The sequence below is a fragment of the Lipotes vexillifer genome, unplaced genomic scaffold (genome assembly GCF_000442215.2).
Source record: "Lipotes vexillifer unplaced genomic scaffold, Lipotes_vexillifer_v1.1 scaffold257, whole genome shotgun sequence".
Lineage (NCBI taxonomy): Eukaryota > Metazoa > Chordata > Mammalia > Artiodactyla > Lipotidae > Lipotes > Lipotes vexillifer.
The window spans coordinates 1146810-1168480 of NW_006778935.1; the positions used below are offsets into that span (position 1 = coordinate 1146810).

Genomic DNA, 21671 nt, shown 5'->3' on the forward strand with positions numbered 1-21671 from the left:
CTGTGCCCCGCAAGGGAGGAGCCCCCAACAGTGAGGGGCCCGCGTATCGCAAAAAAAAAAAAAAAAAAAAAAAAGGAATGCCTATATGATTTCTAACATAAAAGCAAATAATTTTCAGCTGGGAAGGTTCTTAGTAATCCAAACTTCTCATTTCATTAATGTGATGCAAAGAGGTAATATGACGGGTTCCCAGGTCAGCATTCTTTCTACAACAGTCTATCTCCACAAAGTAAGCCTAGATGATTCTCTGTTCTAGCTATAATCTTCAAACCACACAGAGCCCCCCGAGGATTCTAAAACAGAGACACCCTGCAACAAGTCATAGCCAACTTCACTCATTAAAAGTGGTGGTTGAGGGCTTCCCTGGTAGCGCAGTGGTTAAGAATCCGCCTGCCAATGCAGGGGACATGGGTTCGATCCCACATGCCGTGGAACAACTAAGCCCGTGTGCTACAAATACTGAGCCTGCACTCTAGAACCCACAAGCCACAACTACTGAGCCTGAGTGCCACAGCTACTGAAGCCCGGGTGCCTAGAGCCTGTGCTCTGCAACAAGAGAAGCCACCGCAATGAGAAGCCCGCGCAGCTCAACAAAAAGTAGTCCCTGCTCGCTGCAACTAGAGAAAGCCTGCGCACAGCAACGAAGACCCAACGCAGGCAAAAATAAAAACAAATAAATAAATAAATTAAAAAAAAACAAAAGTGGTTGAACCTCAGGGGTAGGAATGCGTGACTGTCTCCATCAAATTACACAGAATCACTGCTATTATTTATCGTGTCCAAACAGGTTCTGCCATCTCCCTCTACTGCTCAAAATCCTGCCCTAGCTAGCACCCTGAGTACCATCACCAAGGCGGAACAGAACGAGTTAAAATGTGTTCCCTTACAATTCGGAAAAGATGTTATCAATTTCAGGTCGAGGACAAAGGTTGTTCAGGAAAACTCTGTACACTTCTGGGGTGAAATCTTCTTGAGGTATCAAATCATTCTGGGGAATAAAAGAAGAGGGTCAGTAAATGGTCTTTTTCGTTGTTATCTTTCATCCTCCCAGTTTTGTCTCTCTCTCCCTCTTCCCTCCCTCCCTCCTTCCTTCCTCTTTTCTTTCTTTTATTGGGTTGGCCAAAAAGTTCGTTCGGGGTTTTTCCGTAAGATCAATAGGAGGCCAGGGTGAACATTCAGAAAACATCTATGAGGCCAGTGGTGGAGTTCACTTGAACACTGGCTTTGAGGTATCAAAAGCCTTATTTTCTGTTTTTTCATTATATTTTAAGCTTAAGAGTTTTCTCCTTCTAAAGGGATGTTAACGCAATTTCTGAAGTACATTCAATAAATAAGGTTAGATCTAGTCAAAACAGGGTCTGTTCAGCAGATTTTTTTGTTTTTTTTAGGTTGCTGTTTTTGGTGACTTTAATCTCATTTTTAATTGTGATAAAATATACAGAAGATAAATATAGCATTTCACCATTTTTAAGTGTACAAATCAGTGGCATGAAGCACATTCACATTGTTTATGTGCTGTTTAGCAGACTTTTGAATGAATGTATTTCTTTAAGTAAAGAACCTGTAGAAAGACATTTTCATAATGAAAAGATAAAATCCCAATTTTGTGTCTTTTTTTCAAACAACGTTCTTTCTGGTTTAAGTAATCTGATAAGTTGCAAAACACTTTTCATAAGTAGGACATTGGTCATTATTTCTCACTGATTCCTCTTGTTTCCTATTGTTTGGAAAGCAAGTCATTGATATAAAAAGTGACTTCTATGACTTATTTTTCTGTTTAGTCGGGCTGCCATGGAAACCGGAAGCATGTATTCAAGCCTTTGTTAACAGGAAGGACATTCTTCATGTCGTTTTTCCTTTTTCAGGTATGTGTTTATATGATTATTTTTATTTTCAAGTCCTTAAACCAAAGAAAACACCCTTCCTTTTACCGTATTCTTATTTTTGGAAATGTACCTTTACAGAAATATCTAAAAATTATTGTCTGAATTATGGTCTGAGACTACACTGCTTGCTAACAGATAAGAAAACTTAGCTCACCACTTGGCAAACAGCAGGAGTCCCATATTTGAGAAATGAACGAATAAAATAATATTTTCTTTACTAAATCAATTTATAGGGCAGAAAAAAAAATCCATTTTGCAAAACAGCATTTTGAGACAACCAAACAACATATGTATCATTTATATATAGCAAGATGCATTACACCATTAAGTTCAGTTACCTGGACACCAACTCTGAAATCATGAGCACAAGTGGCCAATTCCTAGAACAATGGGAAATTCCCATAAATTGTTTCATGGTGTTTTGCCACTCAAAAGATGGGGACAAGTATAACCTATAAACAGGTTTCCAAAATTCCATTTAATTTACTGATACAAAATGAAAGAAGACCTTTTGGCTGGACAATGCACACTTTTTTTAGTGCCACCCTCTCTTGGAGTTAGACTCCCATGTCTCTTTTAAGTAGTTTTTAAAATAGCCAGAAATGAGCCTCTCTCTCCTACTCTTTGGCTGAGAGATACAGGGAAGAGAGATTTAAAAACAAATCTCAAGGAAATACTCAGTGGCTCTGTCAGCCAACTCAAGCATCAGACTTTATTGGATTTGATGAACCCCAAGTTTGTTCTCCCAGTCTCCTTACTGTTTAGTTACTATTTAGAGCTCACTCTACCTCCCCCTCCCCTCAGCATACAAATAAACAGATTTTCTCTAAGGATATCAATAACTGTTTTCCTTTTCTTACTGACTTCTTTTTTTTTCTCCCTTCTTGTCTTAGCTTAAAATCTCTTCCTCTGAGACCAGGTTTTGTCTTCCATTCTGTGCTACCATCACACCACACTTATCTCATATTTCAGTACTTATTTAACTGTTTTGTGCTCCCAGCTGTACAGTTCTCTGTATTACTTGCTAACCGGCAGATCAACACAAGCTAGGACTTGTGTGTTGCTTGTTAACTGCTCAATCTGTAACATATAGCAGGTCCACAGTAAATATTTACTAAATGAATGAGTGTAATTTATGACAAAAGTGGAAGTTGACAGCAAGTATGCTTCCCACAGAACATCAGATTCAACTAAATCCATTTGCATAATATTCCATAAACATAATTTCATAGAGCAATATGCTTTACTAAAACTCTAACCATGTTTACGTACCAGCTATGAATTAGAACTTCCTAGTAGCGAGGACACATTGATGAAATAAGCTGAATAAATACAGTATTATTTTTATTACCAGTTGGATGTTAGCACATAGAAAATGGACAACATTTCAATACAGCCTCATTTTTCTCTTGCCCAACTTGACTGATGAGGATAATACCCTTTAGGGTCAGTGGGTGAAAATGGGAGAAAATATATTTTGGAGAAATAAGTTAAAATGTGCACCACTGAAAACTCAAGTGAAAGAGTATGGGGGAGATACTTAGGGAAAAGCTACAGGCAATTACCAATTCTGTATATTTTAAATAAGGCTAAAATTCACAAAGGTCATTCACCTATTTTCTTTTCCTGGACCTCATGATTTGGTGAAGTGGATAGAGTAGATTCATTGTCCTGTTTAAGCAGGAGGAAACTTAAAGTCCGATACCCTTATGATTGTACCCAAAGTTCAAATACTCTTCTGTGAACCCTTCCTTACCAAACCAGGCAGAGATGACACATTCTCTTTTTGTGTCCATAATCCACCTTTATATACCTTCCTTAGAGGATCCATCACACAATTTTTCCTTTATTTTTTATGTTTCTGATGATCTACTAGACTGTGTGTTTTAGAGCAAAGTGACTATCTCTTATTTAATTCCTTTGTGTCCCAAGAATGATGCCCGGCATATAATATGCACCTAATCAATGTCTGTTGGGTGAACCTGGGTATAGGACCAGACCTTAGGTCTTCTGTCTCGTAGTCCAGGACTTGGTTCACCACATCATGGCTCCAATACAAAACAGATGGTCAGTGATTATTTGTTGCCATGGTTATCCAAACTTTTTGAGGGAGAACTAAGAAGACCAATACAGTCAGAATCAGGCCCATTTATTCCAGAAACTACAAAGAATTTCCATACTTTAAAAACTTAGTTGCTTCAATTCCATGCTTGTATACAAAGAATCTCAAAAGAGAAAAGATTAAACAAAAAACTTGATGATAGTACTGGTGGCATTTACATTTCCAGATTCCAAAGACCAGGTTATGACATATCCACATGCCAAATTGAAAATAAAAAAAGAGAAAAAACTCATATATATATGCATATGTAAAAATACTCAGAGGATAATAGGAATTAATATTTATTGAGCACTTACTGTATGTCAAGCATATAGTTCTATGAGCTTTACTTGAATGTTTTCAGTTAATCCCATGTCAACTCTATGAGGTTGGCATGGTTAGGGACCCCTTTTACAGATACATACACTGAAGAGATGGGAGCTTACAAAACTTGTCTAAAGCATCAAATTTGGGGAAGGAGGGCGGTTGCTATGTTTTGAAGTAAGGTAGCTTGATTCCTCAACTCACACTGCAATCCAGAAAACTAAACTGCATATCAGTTTTTGGATACTGTTTGTATTTTCTTCTTTATACATTTGTAGATTTAAAAAACAATTCTATAATGAACAGGTACTTAACATTCAGAAATGTTATTCAAAAACATATTAATTTAATTCAGTGGACTTTAATGAATAAGGAGTCCATACACAGATTTTATCTTCACAAATCAATGAATTATTTTCCGGTAAATTCAGGATTTCAATCTATTTTCAGTATTTTTGTCCTAAAGTTATAAATCAAAATTTGAGACAGCCAGAGAGTACATGAAATAATTACAAGTAAACTACTGATAATGAATTGAATACATAATGTGGTTCTAAAATGGAATTGTGATATTAGTGATTTTAAGAATCACAGCTGAATGAATAACTATAATTTCTAATTTACATTCTGGGTATAAGGCATAGGAGAAAGGCAACCTATTACAGTTATCCTGGGAGAAGTTCCTTTGTAAGTTTTGTTCATAGTATTCTTTAGTAAAATTTATGGAATTCTTTAAATCCAAAATAATTGCTGTTTTCTTTGGTATTACATGTATGTTGATAACTATAGTAAACTTTATTTTATAAAAAAATATGGATTTATTCTTATCTTCTTCATTAAAAGATCAGTGCTATGCCAAGACTATAATATGATTCCAAATGTCAGTGAGCTTTTTTTTCAAGTTAATAAAGCCTTAAATCAAAGGGAATTTGGTGCAAACACACTATTTTCTGTTCTCAGAAAGTTTGTGAGTAAAGTAGTAGTTTTCTGAATATGGAAAAGTCTTCAAAGCTCTCACTAGAAAATACGTTTGGATTATTAAAGAAGACAGTAATTACTTTGTCTCTCTTTTTAGATACAGTACTACTTTTTAACAATTAAGGTAACTTTAGCAAGCATTTGAAATCTCTAAAGGAGTACCCTTTAAGGAATGTGCTATTTCAATGGATCATGTTGGTCAGGATACAAGTTCAAGTGCATTAATTATCCCTAACAATGTGCACAAAGATAATGTTTAAAAAATCTCAACAGGATATCCACAGTATTTCTGGTAATGTATCTATTTACAGAACACAATTAAATCTAGTTTGAACAACCACTGGCTATATAAGGCTCCCAGATATGTACTACCGTCTACCATTTACATAACCTTTTCTTCTGTGGAGTGTTTAAAACACCTCTTGTCAGTATATCTTTGCTAATTAGTGGATATTTTCTAGGGCCACTGTTCTGTAGATATGAACTTACAACAAGGATGTAAAATATAGTCAGTTCAAGGAAGCATTTATTTCCTAGCTCTGAAACTGACTTTGGTTTTTAGATCTTTTTATAACATTGTAATTCTATGAGTCCTCCAACTAAAGTATACTTTACTGTGAATAATGAGCTTTCAAAACTTTATGATGGAGGTGGATTATATTTTTTAAAAAATCTCCAATCTGTTTTCAGAAAATTGTCATAACATTTAATTTACTAAAGATAAATATTTTTTTTCAATTTAAACATAACTCCTGTTATTTGAAACTCATTTTCCTTTAAAAATGTCTCCAGTTGACATTGGATTGAAAGTGTGAACCTATAATAGACATAGTGGATTGTAAAAACTCAATTTGTATTTATTGACTGAATTGTCAGAATCCAATTGTTTAGAAAATTGCAATTTACAGAGAATTGATTGATGGATTTGATTTTCTATTCAGCTTCATTTTTCTATTCCTTCTTTCCCTTAGCTAGTTTTATAGTAATAAGTTAACATTTTTGATCTTTTTTTTTTTCACAAGATGTTATCCAGTAAAGGTCAATTCAGGAGTAACTGCAGAGGAAAAAAATTCCTTGCATGTCTTTCTAAATTCGTGCCTCACACTTCCTTTTCATGCTTAAATGCAGTGGTCTTTTTTCAGTTACTCAAACCAGTAAATTTTTTCCAGCCTCAGGGTTTTGCACACATTGTTTTCTTTTTCTGGAATGAACTTATTTTCAGTGGCAGTGCGCCATTCCTTTTGTTCATGGCATTCCCCCCAATTTACACACGTCAGTCAAAGTGTTTGACTAGCACCTCCAGAGAGTATATGGTCCTTGAATCCTGGGACTGGAACTTCATTTTGCTCACTACCATATTCTCAGTGATGGAGGGCACATAGTAAGAGCTCAAGCGATATCTGTTAAGTCTGAATGGATAAAGAAGATGTGGTACATATATACATAATGGAATACTACTCAGCCATAAAAAAGAACAAAACAATGCCATTTGCAGCAACATGGATGGACTTAAGATTATCATACTAAGTGAAGTAAGTCAGAAATAGAAAAACAAATACCATATGATATCACTTATATGTGGAATCTAAAATATGACACAAATGAACTTATGTATGAAACAGAAACAGACTCAGAGACATAGAAAACAAACTTATGGTTACCAAAGGGGAAAGGTGGTGGGGGAGGGATGGACTGGGAGTTTGGAATTAGCAGATGCAAACTACAATATTATATATAGGATAAATAAGCAACAAGGTCCTACTGTATAGCACAGGGAACTATATTCAATATCCTGTGATAAATCATAATGAAAAAAATATGAAAAAGAATGTATATATATACACATATATATACATATATATAACTGAATCACTTTGCTGTACAACAGAAATTAACACATTGTGAGTCAACTGTATTTCAATTAAAAAAAAGAAAAAAAATAGGTCAAATAAAAAAAAATAGTTGTTGAGTCAAGGACAAGACCTTAACAGTTATATCTTTCCTGCTCTAAAGCATCAAATGAAAGAGCAATAATAAACAAGTTTGATCATTTTCTTTTGCTTTATTAAAGTGAAGGTTAAATGTTTGGGGGCCTTTCCACAGCTCTGTCCAGTGTTTGTAGCATCAGCAGCTTTTTCCACAGATAGCAAGAAACTGATAGCGGAGAGTGACATTTTTTTTTCCTTTTCTGTTACCGACCAAAGTCGTTAATAAACTTCATTTTTCTGAAAAATATTTACAAGAATTGGCTGATGTAACTGATGCAACAGCTCTCAATACTTTTCATAACTTAACCATACATTTAAGAATGGCTTCTCAACTTCATTCAGTGCAACTTCAACACTGCCAGCATGTTTCAAGAGACTCAAAGGTTCTTCTTTGGGTATAAGTGTTATTCTTGCTTACTTGTTGCTTAGATACTGGGATAAAAATAATCCATAATAGAAAGGAGTGTTCTGCATATAGCACAAGGAAAAGGTTTTATGCAACAGACCCAGCTATCCCAGAAACAACGATAATTAGAGCCAGGTATGTAGAAATGCATTGAAATGAAGGCGAATTACTTTATTTTAAGTAGTCAACGTATATTAAGTGTCTCAAATGTATTGGTAGAAAAAAAAAAAAAGCATTTTACAAGCTTATCCTCTCATCTACTTGACTACCATAGGAGCAAAGTAGGCAATTTTCAAACTGTTTTGATCCTGTACTCCTCTTGCAAAAGCCTTTTGAGAACCACCCTGCAATGTACATAAATATATTTATTTATAAAATGTACTACCATTCTAATTGCTTATTAACTTAAAAATATTAGACCTAGACATTTAAAAAGGGGGATAAGATGAAATTAATATTTTAAAATACTACTAATCATAATCTATAATCATTAGCTAATATCTCAACGGACATCAAGAAAGGATTTATAATTAATAAGAAGCTTAAATTCTTAGTAACGTTAACATTTTTTGACCAGTACTTTTTTTGTATTAATTGGTTATTTATTTATTTTTTTCAACTTGCAAAGGGTCTTTCTTATTGAAAATGTTGGAGTTATGGGAGTGAAAGAAACTAATACAGTGACCCCGTATATTGTACATATTAACAAGTCCTATGGACTTCTTAGTTTTAAAAATGTTTGGATAATATTGCGGCAAGATATATTTTAGTATGATTATTCAGGGCTATTTAGCAGTGCTAGTTTTAGGAAGGCAACATGCTCACCCTCGAAGATGGAAGACTACAAGCCTCTAAAGCAGTTTCAACTCGCTTCCGGTCTGCTGAGAACAAGCGGTATATGCTGTGAAGTGAAAGCACACCACGTTGAGAGATGCTTAAAAGGCATTTGGATCACACTTGTAGATGACGCCAGCTGAAACATTCCATTCAATCAAACCTCCTTATAATTCATCTTTAGAGAATTAAAAGATACTGATTGTTCTAGCATCAGCATATGTGTTCTGGAAGTTCTATGTGTGTGCTTTTTAAAATCAAAGTGCCCAAAATAAAATCAGTATTTTGAGACAATGGCAATGACCCAGTTAAAAAACATTGCAATAGATAGCCTCTGGTATTGTTTTAAGCACTAAAATCAACATCCTTGATAACTCTGTCTCCTTGCTGCTACTCACTGCTCTCAAGGTTTATGTTGCTAATATTATTAATAATAAACAATTAATTAATAGTATTATTACTAATAATGTAACATTTTTACGAGCAGAAGCCCACTGGTAGCTAGTAAGTCAAAGGTTAAAGGCTTTTGACTGAACATGGTCTAGAGATGTGCTTTTGTTGGTCAGTAATTTGGGTTTAAAAAATATAACTTAAGTACTGAACAATTTAATGTAACAATTTGGATTTATGGGTTCTATTGAAACATTAGAAAATCTAGCGTCCACAGCCCACCAGTCCCACAGGGAATGTGGTGGAGTTGAGTTGTCCTCGTCTCCTTGAGACGGGGTTTCAGTCTTCAGTCTTCCTTCCTGTTCCTGGCCTGCTTCATCATGCATGTTCCCTGCCTGGCTTCTGTTGACATTTGAGTTTGCAAGCCCTGCTTCAAGGCTAGTGTCATCTTGGAAGAAAGAGGCATTGTGGTCACCCAGTTTCCATTCCTAGAATAGATCTGAGTCTCAGATGGTCTTTTAGGTTTAACAGCAAGGGTCCCCCATCCCCTCCACCCCCTTCCTGCTTTGGTGTTTCTTGAGAATGATGCCACAGGAAGCGGGGAGGCCCAGGAAATCTCTATGAGAAAACCAGCTGCACTAATGTGCATATGGAGTGTGTGGGAGGACACGGTTACCACACATTTCCATGCTCCTACTTGGACCAAAACAGAGCCATGGCACGGATTCACATCTTTGAGGAAAAAAAAAAAAAATAATGGGAAATGCTTATGAAGCTTACTTTTTGAGAGGAATGCGTCCTTCTGGAGTGACTTGCAGCTTAAGTTTAGTATAGCTGTTGGAGAAGCAGAAAACAAGTGTTTAGTTTTTTTTAAAGCTTTTTATTGAAGAATAAAATGCATAGAAAAGGGCTCCTGCATATGTACAGTTTGCTGAATTTTCACCAATCATCCAAGTTTCTGCAATCAGCACCCAGATCAAGAAAAAGAATATTATCACCTTAGTAGCATCCCAGAAGCCCCTGTCATGCCCCCTTCCAGGGCTTATCCCCAAAGTGGGAACCACTATCCTGACTTTAAACAACTCAGATTATTTTTGCCCTTTACATAATGGAATCACATTCTTTTGTGTCTAGCTTCTTTCACTCAGTATTATGCTTTTGAGATCCATCCATATTTTTGCTTTTCATTGTAGATCTTTCACTCTCGTTGCTGTATGGTATTCTATTGTGTGAATATACAACTACATTTTTCTCTTCCACTGCTTCTGGACATGTGGATAGAGAAAAGAGGCAGGAGAGCTTACAAACTCTGCTGATGGGTGTGTAAACTGGGACCACCAGCTGCTCGTGTTATGACACAACAATCCTACACCTAGGTGTAGATGCAACAGAAATGCTTACAGTGTGTTCATCAAAAGGCATGTTCTAGAATGTCCATAGCAGCTATTCATAGGGAGATGCCTATTTGAAATGGACATTTGCAATAGATATTATTAGCCAGCTAGATGTTTTACGAGCTATAACATGCTATGTTTCAGGTAAAACATCTTATCTCTCTCTGTGTCACCTTCCACCAACATTGTGTGGCACAACAGATGTTCCAGAAATGTCTGTTAGATGAAGAATGGTAAGATCAAAGACAATTTTTTAAAAACGAGGAATAAAGGAAGAGGGAAGGGGGAGGCACATAGGAAAGGTCTTGAAGGTGACAAAGTAAGGAGATGAGATGATGACATGAAAGAGCATTTAAGTGAAGACCTGTGAGTACTGACTAACAGTAAAAGGATTTCATAGAAGAGTATGAAAGAAATGTGGTCTGGAGTCTTTGGTCTGGAATGATGGGTATGTCTTACAGAAGAAGAGAGAAGAAAGTTATTAAATAAAATAGAGGACCACCTAGTAATGTTTCCGCTTGTGGTTTTCATTTCAAGGCTTCCCAAAATCCTGGATACCCACTGTTTCCAAACTGAACACAACCAGCTTTCCTAGCTGCTTATCTGGCAGAAATCATTATTTTCCTTGGTCAAATAAATTTCAGAAAGACTGTAATTTGAGAGCGACTGGGTAATCCTGATTTGCTTTCTTTCCTTTTCCTTTTCATTCTGCTCTTTCCTCTACATCTTCTTTCTCTTTTCTTACTAACATTTGCTGTAATTGTCTATAAGGACAGGAGTCAGGACATCAGCCTATTGATTTCAGTAGCATCTATCAGAGATCTTAGACTCGAGAGAATTGAGTCCCATATGTTGTTCATTCTCTTCCTCAGATTAATAATTGATACAACACAGGCAGATGTAGGGCTGAAGAGTCCCTGAGATGAATAATTTTTGGTTCTGAGCACAGCTGCCAGGATTTAGAAGTATCTGCTTACTGTGTGTCAAAGGCATTGACATTCAGGCGAGCTCAGCGTAACCCTGATGTGTGGCTCAGAGGAAAGAACGATCTTTCTTTCTGGAAGTCTTCCAGTTTGAAACGGTGGACGTATCCGTTCTCTAACAAGTGCCAGAGGGAAATTTATGTTTACCAATGTGAGAAGCCAGTGCAGCATAAACAAAAGACTCACAAAGGAGAAAGGAAACTGATTCAAATGAAGCAGCACCCTTAGCAATAAAATTAGAGCTACTTACGCTTTTTCCAGAAATGCATCCCTAGACATGTTTTGGGCCAGCAGGTTCGTTGCCAGACTGAAAACTTCATTTGTCCATTCCTGAAAAATGTAAATAATACTTGCATTAGCTTAACTACTGTACAGTCATTAGACGCATGTTTTTAGCTAGGCTACTAGGAAGACAAATTAGCTCAATTTGTATGCCTAAGGGTTTTGGGTTTTTTTCCCGTTTTTATCCTGTAAAAATGACATAATTAAATTCAAATCCCTGAGCGATTACTCCTTTCCTAAGGAAATATTCTTTACCCATAAACAAATTTTATCTGCTTTTTAAAATCCCTACAGATAGAGACCTGGCATGTTGCCTTTAATAAGCAAGTATATTTTATTCCTTTCCTTGCATTATAAACAGATAAAGAGTTTAAAATAATTATCTTTTCAACACACCTACAAATAAGATCTTCCTATTTTACTACTCAAGTCAAAGCAGCTATACCAGGAACTCTTTAAACGTTAATTACACTTCTAGAAATTCTCTAAACTAGGTGCAGTCACAATGTCATACAATATCCAGTACTGTCTCTCCCCTGCCCCCGACCCCCGAGCTGAGTCCATTCCTTACTGCTGACCTAATCTCAATCCCTACCTCACACCATTCACCACTGATCTCTATTGGCTTCCAAGAAAATGGGAAAGAACAAATCTACAAAAAAACAGTTAAAGTTCCATTCTGGGTGATGATTTTGAACACACAATTAACATTCCGGGCTGAAAAAAAATAAGAGAAGATGACATAAGAGCTAAGTAATGTAATCATCTGATGTAGTTGACTTGGCTCCCTCCTCAATGAAATCATGTATTTTAGTTCAACAGCTTTTCCACCTAGTTTTGTTATTTCTACTATAGCTTTGTTGGTCTTTTGTGTTTTGCCTCCTGATTTAAGGCCCTGATAATATGCCGTCATGTAATACTGTAACATTTGAGGTAGAACTTGGGGTATAGAATCATGGGAGAGGGAAGAGGGCACTCTAAGCAGTGTTTTTTGTTGGTTTAGGTGTTTGTTTTACTTTAAAATATTGAGTTTATTTTAAAAATCAGCACATTAAAAACTGTCACACAAATTAAAGACCTTTAATTTCCCTTGAAGTCTTTTAAATTCTGAGGTTATATAAAATTAAGCAGGAAAACATTCACATTAAATGCAAATCAATTTTGCACAAATAAGTGTGGTCAAGCAGCTTACATTATCACCTGAAATACTTGGACTTTAGAGAAAAATCCCAGATGACAACACTCTATGTGCTATAAGAAGATTTACATTACTCTGTTGGTTATGTTATAGCGGCAGGACTTAGTGGCAGGACTTAGTGGGAATGGGGAGTAGCCTAAAAGGAATTGGAAGAAAGAGGGGAAGTTGCAACAAAAAAACGTAGAGCTGGGGTGAGAGTATGGAGAGCATTTAATGTCTGTTCAGTTTTCTGGAGAGAATTTGGCAAAAAAATATAATATCACTGAAGGCCTTTCTTTTAGGGTCAAGGTAAGGAGAGCCAGGGCTAGATGGTAGGTTAAGGAGGTTATCTGGCAGCCAAATGCTGGGTGGATTTGAGGCTGAGAAAGCAGACGGGGGAACTCAATTAGGAAGCTGTCACAGTCCAGGTGAGACATAGTGAGGCTTTGGATTCTATGGACTGTTGGTGGAGGGCTTGGGGAAGATAACACAGAAGAGCTATCAGTGAAACAAACTTGATGGACACACAGAAAAGCTTTGGAACAACTTTTTAACAGCTTTAAAATAAAATGTCCTCAAAATAGATTATTTTAAACTAAGATTAATAACTACTGGCACTGATTTTCAAAATATGTTTCTGATATAATATTTTCCAGGCTAGGGGTAGAACTTTAGACTTTTCTGTCTCCATGGCAACCTTATGCTTTGGTAAAAGTATTTATAATTGGAGGCAATGTACCATTTTGTATGTTTACTGGGGGCCAATTCCACAACAGAAATAGGTACAGAGAAGGTATTATGAAGAGCTGGGGAGATTTAATTGGGTCTGACCTTTTAGGTTGAAAGATAAGACCTCTATTACATCTAGTCCAGCAGAAATATAATGTGAACTACACATATAATTTTAAATTTCCAGTAGCCACTTTAAAAAAAGTAGTAATAAACAGGTGAAACAAATTTAATAATATATTCTATTTAACCCAATATTTCAAACATATTATTAGCCACGTAATCAACATAAAAATTATTGAGCTATTATATAGTTCTTTTTATGTGCTTAGTCTTTGAAATGAGGTGTGCATTTTGCACTGAGAGCCTGTCTTAATTTGCACTGGCAGCCTTTCAAGTGCTCAACAGCCACACATAGCTGGGAGCTGTGGCTGCAGCATGGGTCAGGGCAGGTCTTCTAGATCCTTCGCTCCTTCTCTGGGTCCTTTATAAAGCCAGCTGAAGGACTGCATCATCACCACCTTCACTGCACAGCCACAGCTGTTTCAGAAAGTAAGGCATAATTTATTTTACCACATTCTCAGAATGTGAGCATCTAAATTTCCAAGTGTGGAATTCCTAGAATCCATGGACTTCCTGCAGCCTTTTGAGATATGCAGAAAATCTGACCCAGGCTAAATCAAAATTCAGGGTCTAAAGTAGTAACCAAAGCAACTTGAGAAATAACTCAGTCCTTGGTGGGGTACTGGTCTCAGTCTGTATTACACTGAGCTAAAACAGCATGTGTCTTACTTTGGGTTCCCCAGAAGCAGACCCTGAGACAAGAATTTATGAGAAATGGGTTTATTACAAAGTGTTCCCTGGCAACATTATAAGGGAGTGAGCAGGATTGGGAAGCGAAGAAGGCAGAAAGTTGAGATACCAAGCAACCTCCGCAGATGGTAATTTTGGCTTAATCTTTCCCTGTGTAGACCACTCCTGAAACTTGAGTTTTCTGATGAGCAGAAAAGGAGCTGGAGTATGGTGATCCCTGTGCCTGTTAGTCTTGGGCCAGGGCTTGCTGGAGGGGATGGAAATCCCCAGGCACTTCCCGCTTTCCTTGATAGTAGGCAAAGGGGGTTCCAGCATCCAGAGGGTGCATACAACAAAGAGACATGGGTGCTGGCTGTTGGAAGTGAAAGCCCATCCCCATCGAGGTGCTGTATATGAAAATGGTGAATGAATTGGAGGGGATATGGGTAGAGCACTGTGAGAGTCAGACGGAGAACAAATTTCAGGACTTTTGGGTACCAGAAGTAGCTACATTGTGTAAATAGGGGATGTGCAACCAAAGTGCTGGAGAAATTGGTTCACATGCGTTCTAGAGCAGGGCTTCTCAAACTTTCATGTGCATATAAATCACTGGAGGTCTTTTTAAAATGCAGATGCTGATGCAGATGGTGGGGAGGGGGTGGCAGAGAATCTGTATCCCAAGTGAGGGCTATGTCAGATGATGCTATGAGTAGCAAGAGGACTTACAGCACTGATGGAAAGCTTGATAGAAATGTAGGACTGTAAGCTCCACACCAGATCTCTGACTCAAAATCTGCATTTTTTCCAAGAAACCTTTATATATTTTATGCATGTTTAAGTGTACTGCTGGGCCAGGGGCAGAACTTAAAGCATTATTCTAATCTTTGTCTACTTGCTTCCCAAGCAAATAAAGAAATATTTTGGTCATTTGTTTTAGAATAACCAAAAAGCCCTTACAGCTGTATTAAGAACAACATGGCTAAGAGATGTGGCCAGAGCAGCTTAAAGCAGCCTCAGCCTCCGCTCATTATGAGATTATGACATATGCTTTGCTGCAGGGTAGACGGCTCCCAACCTGGCAGTGCTCTCATAAATCCAGCACTGGGCCCTACTTAGTATGGCATTGGAAGGACAGCTTCTTATTTAATCTGGAGTATTTGTTTTTCTACTTTCAGAGGCAAAGTTCTGATGATTGCTACTAAGCTTGGTTCAGCCCCTGCTATTTAAACGCTGAGGCTTCTTAAGTGACATTTTCTGCCTTAGGATTGATCTTTTCTTGTGATGGAGATTACAGAGACCTGAACTAGAGAAAATGGATCTAAAGATCAACTTCTGTGGGATTTCACCTGGAGTTTAAACGCACGTGTTCGTATCTTCCATCGCAAGATGATTTCTGCAATTCCCTCACCTCGGCGTCATTACTGAGATCCCAGTCTTAACACCATTAAGTTTTCCTAACATGTCACAAAGTTAACATACTTTTACTTCTAAAGTTATTTAAGTTCTGTCATTCTTGCCACAGAATTTGTGTGTTTGCTTAATACTACGAACAATTATTTTACAAGTTTCAGTTACTCTCATAGGTATTGTTTGAGTTTTTACTAGGCACTGAGCTAAATTCTTTGCATCCAACAACTTAATTAATTCTTACAGTAATTTTCTAGGAGGCAGGTACTGTTATTAGCCTCATTTTACAGATGAGGATTCAAAGTTTCAAAGCAGTTATAAAATTTATTTATATCTTCAGAGTTAATAAGATCACAATTTGGGGTTAGATCACTGATTTCTTGGGCTCCCAAACCTGTACTCTTAGATACTGTGCTTTCTGTCATTTTGTCCTAGAACATTTTAAGATGGCTGCTACATACAGTTCAAAAAGATAAAAATGATAAATAAATCCACTTAAGTATGCTGTGTTTAAAACACTGACTTAGCACTTACTATGGGCTACGCACTGTTCTAAGCATTTTGTAAGTAACCAACTTTTTTTTTTTTTTGTGGTACGCGGGCCTCTCACTGTTGTGGCCTCTCCCGTCGCAGAGCACAGGCTCCGGACGCGCAGGCTCAGCGGCCATGGCTCACGGGCCCAGCCGCTCCGCGGCATGTGGGATCTTCCCGGACCGGGGCACGAACCCGCGTCCCCTGCATCGGCAGGCGGACACCCAATCACTGCGCAACCAGGGAAGCCCAGTAATTAACTTTTTAATACTCACAGCTACCCTATGAGATGTACTTTGTTATTACCACCCTATTTTGACAAATGAGAGAACTGAGGCACAGAGGCATGCAACAACTAGCATAAGGTCCCACAGCTGGTTAGAGGCACATCCGAGGTTTGAACCCAGGAAGTTTGCCTCTGGAGTCTGAACACCTTACCATTATGTTACAGTGATGAAACAATGTGTGAAGTTCATAAAGTATACACCTTACCACTATGCTACGATAATGATGGTAGAGGAAAAATGATAAGATGGAGAGAGGGGTGAGGTCCGTCACAAAATGCAGCTCTAAAGTCTTAGAACTTTGATAGAGGAAGTCACAGATTCAACTTGAACGTGACTGAACTAATGTGAAGAGAGAGATTCAATAACTTTTAGATCTAGTTGCCCTAGATCCAAATACTAGTCATGAAGCTATTCAACAACCGTTCATAATTCTGAGAACAGAGAGAAATTTCTCCTATCAGCAATTCACACCTCTTAACTTTTTGGCTCAACTTGTGAACGCAAGTGGTATACAGACTAAGACAGAACCTTCTGGAAGAAATATCATTCTTGCAGATATTTGTTTCCCATTGTTCTGATGCATGCTATCTTTAGTATTTTAATGTATTTTTTAATCTTTCCTTTTTCTAGCATTACGTATCTCTGTTACACCTGAAAATGCAAAGAACAGTGTAACTAACACATATCCAAATTTAACAAACGTTACCAATTTGTGATATTTCCTTCCATGCTTTTAAAAAATTATATACTTAAGACACTGCAGTGCAGACTCATTCTATGTTGTGCTTCTCCCTGATTCCATTCTTCTCACTTTCCCAGGAGCAAGCTCTATTTTGAAAAGCAGGTATCAATACCTTATCTATTTTCATATGGATTCTGAGGACAGTGGTCTTTATCAGGGTTCAACAAACCCCTGAGGGCTAAATCCAGCCTGCCACCTGTTTTTCTAAATAAAGTTTTACTGGAACACAGCCATGCTTGTTCATTTATGTATTGTCTATGGCTGCTTTCATGCTATAGTGGCCCAGTAGAATAGTTGCAACAGGGACTCCCAAGGGGCAAAGTATTTACTAGCTGGCCCTTTACAGAAAAAGTTTGCCAGTCCCTGGTATGGACTCATATATGTTTATTTAAAATATTACATAAATCATATCATACTGTATGCATCCTTTGGCCAATGGCTATTTGCAGTCAACATTATGTCTTTAAAATGTGTCCTTGCTTCTCATGTAGATCTAGGTCATTAATTTTTTTTTTTTTTGTCCGGTATGCGGGCCTCTCAGTGTTGTGGCCTCTCCCGTTGCGGAGCACAGGCTCCGGACGCGCAGGCTCAGCGGCCATGGCTCACGGGCCCAGGCGCTCCGCGGCATGTGGGATCTTCCCAGACCGGGGCACGAACCCGCGTCCCCTGCATCGGCAGGCGGACTCTCAACCACTGCGCCACCAGGGAAGCCCTAGGTCATTAATTTTAACTATTAAAATATTCCACTATAAGAATGTATAACTAATTTATTCTTCTGTTCATGTACATACGTAGTTTTTTCCTTCAAAAATGTTTATTTGTGGGCTTCCCTGGTGGCGCAGTGGTTGAGAGTCCGCCTGCCGATGCAGGGAACACGGGTTCATGCCCCGGTCCGGGAAGATCCCACATGCTGCGGAGCGGCTAGGCCCGTGAGCCATGGCTGCTGAGTCTGCGCGTCTGGAGCCTGTGCTCTGCGACGGGAGAGGCCACAACAGTGAGAGGCCCGCATACCGCAAAAAAAAAAAAAAAAAAAAAAAGTTTATTTGCACAAACCTATTTCTTGTTGACTCAAGCCACATCCAGAAGTTTCTCTAGATGATGTATTCTTAGGATCCATCCATCTTCAGCAGTAGTAGAGGCAGCTGCTTGCTCACCAAAGTGGTAAGGACACTCTGTATTCCTTTTGGCAGTGTAGGAGAGCTTGTATTTTCCTACATTTTCAAAAACAACTTGCTATTATCAGCCCTTCAGAAAATTTTTGCAAATCTGATGTATGCAGTGTGGGACCTTGGATTGGTCTTAATTGGCATCCCTGATTCACCTGCCTGGTTGAGCCTTGTTTTACATATGTCAGGGTTGTTCCACTTTTTCTTTTCTGCAAATTTCCTGTTTACATTCTTAACCCATTTTTTCTTTGGGTATTTGTGCTCATTGTCTTTAAAAAGGGGAGGGTTTTGTTTGTTTGTTTGAGGTTTGAGCTCAAGCACAAGGTAGTGGTCAGTCTTACTCCTACTGATAGAAACAAAATTACACATAGTAACTGTGTCTTGTAAATGTCACCCGTGATCATGGCATGCCAGGCACCCAGTCCACGGCTGTGACCTGATACCAAGCATCTAGAGTCACAGAGAAAAGGCAGAATGTGAAGTCTGTCCTCAAAAACATAGATTTGTTCAGTGAGTTCTTTGGGAAAATGAGAAAATTCTAAAAGGAATACCAAATCTCTTTCTCTCTCTGATAATTTATATATACATATATATATAATTATAATCTATAATTATATAAACAATTATGAGTCAATGGTTACCCTAATGAAGTAAAAGGAGTGACAGATGACAATAATCTAAAAGCAGGTATTTCCAAAGTACCTGATTTGGAAGCCTCAATCTATTGTATTTTTTAAATAAAAGGTTCCTGGAATAAATAATAATTTAAAACAGGGTATTTTAATATTTGTGAGACATATGAAAGTCCTAACAATTTTTAATAGCTTTCCATTTATTTTTAATTTATTGGCAAACCCCTATTGCCGTCATTGATAATGGTGTCATTCCCATTACCTCTGCTCATCAGCAGGTAGCAGGTTGGGATTTGAGTAAGAAGGAACAATGCACAGCTCATTCAGGGTTGAGTTGCCTGGCTGAGCACGTTTCTCCCACCTGCTGGCAGGCATCAGAATTCATCTTGCCGTGCATTTGTCTTAATGGCACAGTAAAGAATCTTTTCATGGTGAAAGATGGTATATGAGCTGCAAAGACTCATTAAAAGCAGAAAAGACTGTCTGAGAAGTAACTGCGTTTACAGGTCTATGTAGAGCATTTAGAATTTTGGCAAAATTTCCGGCACAGTTCCTCTGTTTTGGGTGGCAGTGAAGATTTATATTTTATAGTCAAAATGTTGATCTCATATTCAAAGAGAAATGGTTGTCAAATACAATATAATTACCAAAATCAGGAAGTATATTACAGCCCAATATTATCAGCACTGGGACACTAGAATCCATATTACTCATATAAATGAAATATCAAGGAAAGGTGCATGTTATTCAAATGTCTTTGGGCTACAGTTGCCAAAAGCACAACTCAAACTAGCCTAGGAAATAGGAGAATTTGCCAAGGACACTGGGTACTTCCTGTAACTGAAGGAAAAATTCGACAAACGGCAGTTTGCAGAGTATTAGGAAACTGTGGTCTGGATACCAGGGAGGATTTCTTCATTGCTTTTTCACTGCTCTCTCTTCCTGATGTCATTACTTTTTTTCCTGACTGACCAACTTCTTCCCCATGGCCACCAACTGCACCAAGAGTTGTCACATATGGCGCCTCCTACCACCAGAGAGAGTCTGACTGATTTCCTCATAACCAGTATGAAAAATCCTGGGAAAGGTCTCTGATTGGTCTACCTCTAGAACAATCTATTTGAGTAAGAACCTAGCAGTGTCCATGAAAATCAAATCATTGTAACTGGAAGAGTATAGAAAACACTACATATAACCATTCATAGGAGTAGCGAAGAAAAGGATGTGCATCATCCCACAACTTGTGTGAGATCTTATAGCTCTGCAGCCAGTTTTTTATACACTGGGGAATAAATCCATACTTGTTGACCTGAGTTGAATGCATGAATGAATGAATATGTAAATGAAACAGAATTACATCCATGCTTTATAATTTATTGTTTGTGAAATTAATTTTTATGTCTTCTTCATTGTCATAAGTATTCATTCATCATGGTTTGCTACACGGTTTTGGATAATAGCTTTACACATTTCCTATTGTAATTTGAACTATGCTGGAATAAGTTATAAGAACTCACAGTCCTGTGTGTAGCATGGGGCTGAGGGGACTTTCCAGTTAATAAAGTACAGAAACTTTAATTTTAGGGCTTAGAGCATCTGCATTGGCTTCATAGATATGCTTTATGCTTTGTTTTATGTTTTGGGCTGTATTCTGAAGATTGTTGCCCAATTATCTTTCCCTGGATAAGTGAAGCACGGCTCTATCCTGATGGTCTAAGGAAGAGTTTACATGCCTGCAAGTGCAGTGTACAAGACGTGGATGTAAGGATCCACGTTTTGAGAGCTAACTGTCTAGTATATCCCTAGCCCTGTTCTAACACCTTTTGACATTCTCCTGCCCAATGGGAAAAGTTTAATGTGGTGATATCAAGTTAAAATGAACCTTAAGAGAGTTCTTCAAATGGAAAGAAATAAAACACCCAAAAGTGCAACATCCTTGGCACAGAGTGGAAGAAAAGAGAAAAATGTTTGCTTTGGTTATGTTTTCATGATGCGAGGTTTTCAGTTGTATCTTTGTGAGTCTCATTATTTTGAGCACCAGCTGAGGAGACACCCACCTCTCTCTCCAGCTAGTTTCCTGAGTCACTGCAAATTTGCACAACCGAGAAAATGTCCATCAAATGCCCCAATATGAAATACCCAAAGCATCCTTTCCATAGCGTTCATGTCACTCAACCATATTCTTGAAGTGGTTCTGTCCAAAACCCTCATGTCACTTTATTATTTTTTCTTTTTTTAAATAAATTTATCTATTTTTGGCTGCATTGGGTCTTCGTTGCTGCACATGGGTTTTCCCTAGTTGCGGTGAGCAGGGGCTACTATTGGTTGCGGTGCACAGGCTTCTTATTGCAGTGTCTTCTTTTGTTGCAGAGCACCAGCTCTAGGTGCACGGGCTTCAGCAGTTGTGGCACTCGGGCTCAGTAGTTGTGGCGCATGGGCTCAGTAGTTGCGGCACACAGGCTTAATTGCTCTGCAGCATGTGCGATATTCCTGGACCAGGGCTCGAACCTGTGTCCCCTGCATTGGCAAGTGGATTCTTAACCACTGCGCCATCAGGGAAGTCCTTGTTCTTTTCTTAAGGATAAAATATATTTAAAATTCTCTCTGAAGATACTTTCTCCTTTTTGATTTTAATTATTTGT

General features: G+C 37.9%; 1 protein-coding gene across 2 annotated transcripts in view; it reads right to left on the minus strand.

Annotated features, from left to right (window-relative positions):
• PLCB1 (phospholipase C beta 1) overlaps positions 1 to 21671 on the minus strand; it is a 686206-nt gene that overhangs the window by 193628 nt on the left and 470907 nt on the right. For both annotated transcript variants that reach the window (XM_007452039.1, XM_007452040.1), the window contains exons 5-8: positions 11535 to 11614; positions 9688 to 9741; positions 8509 to 8584; positions 888 to 988 (exon numbers count right to left, since the gene is read on the minus strand). In XM_007452039.1, coding sequence (XP_007452101.1) covers positions 888 to 988; positions 8509 to 8584; positions 9688 to 9741; positions 11535 to 11614 — 311 coding nt within the window. The remainder of the gene's footprint in view (positions 1 to 887; positions 989 to 8508; positions 8585 to 9687; positions 9742 to 11534; positions 11615 to 21671) is intronic.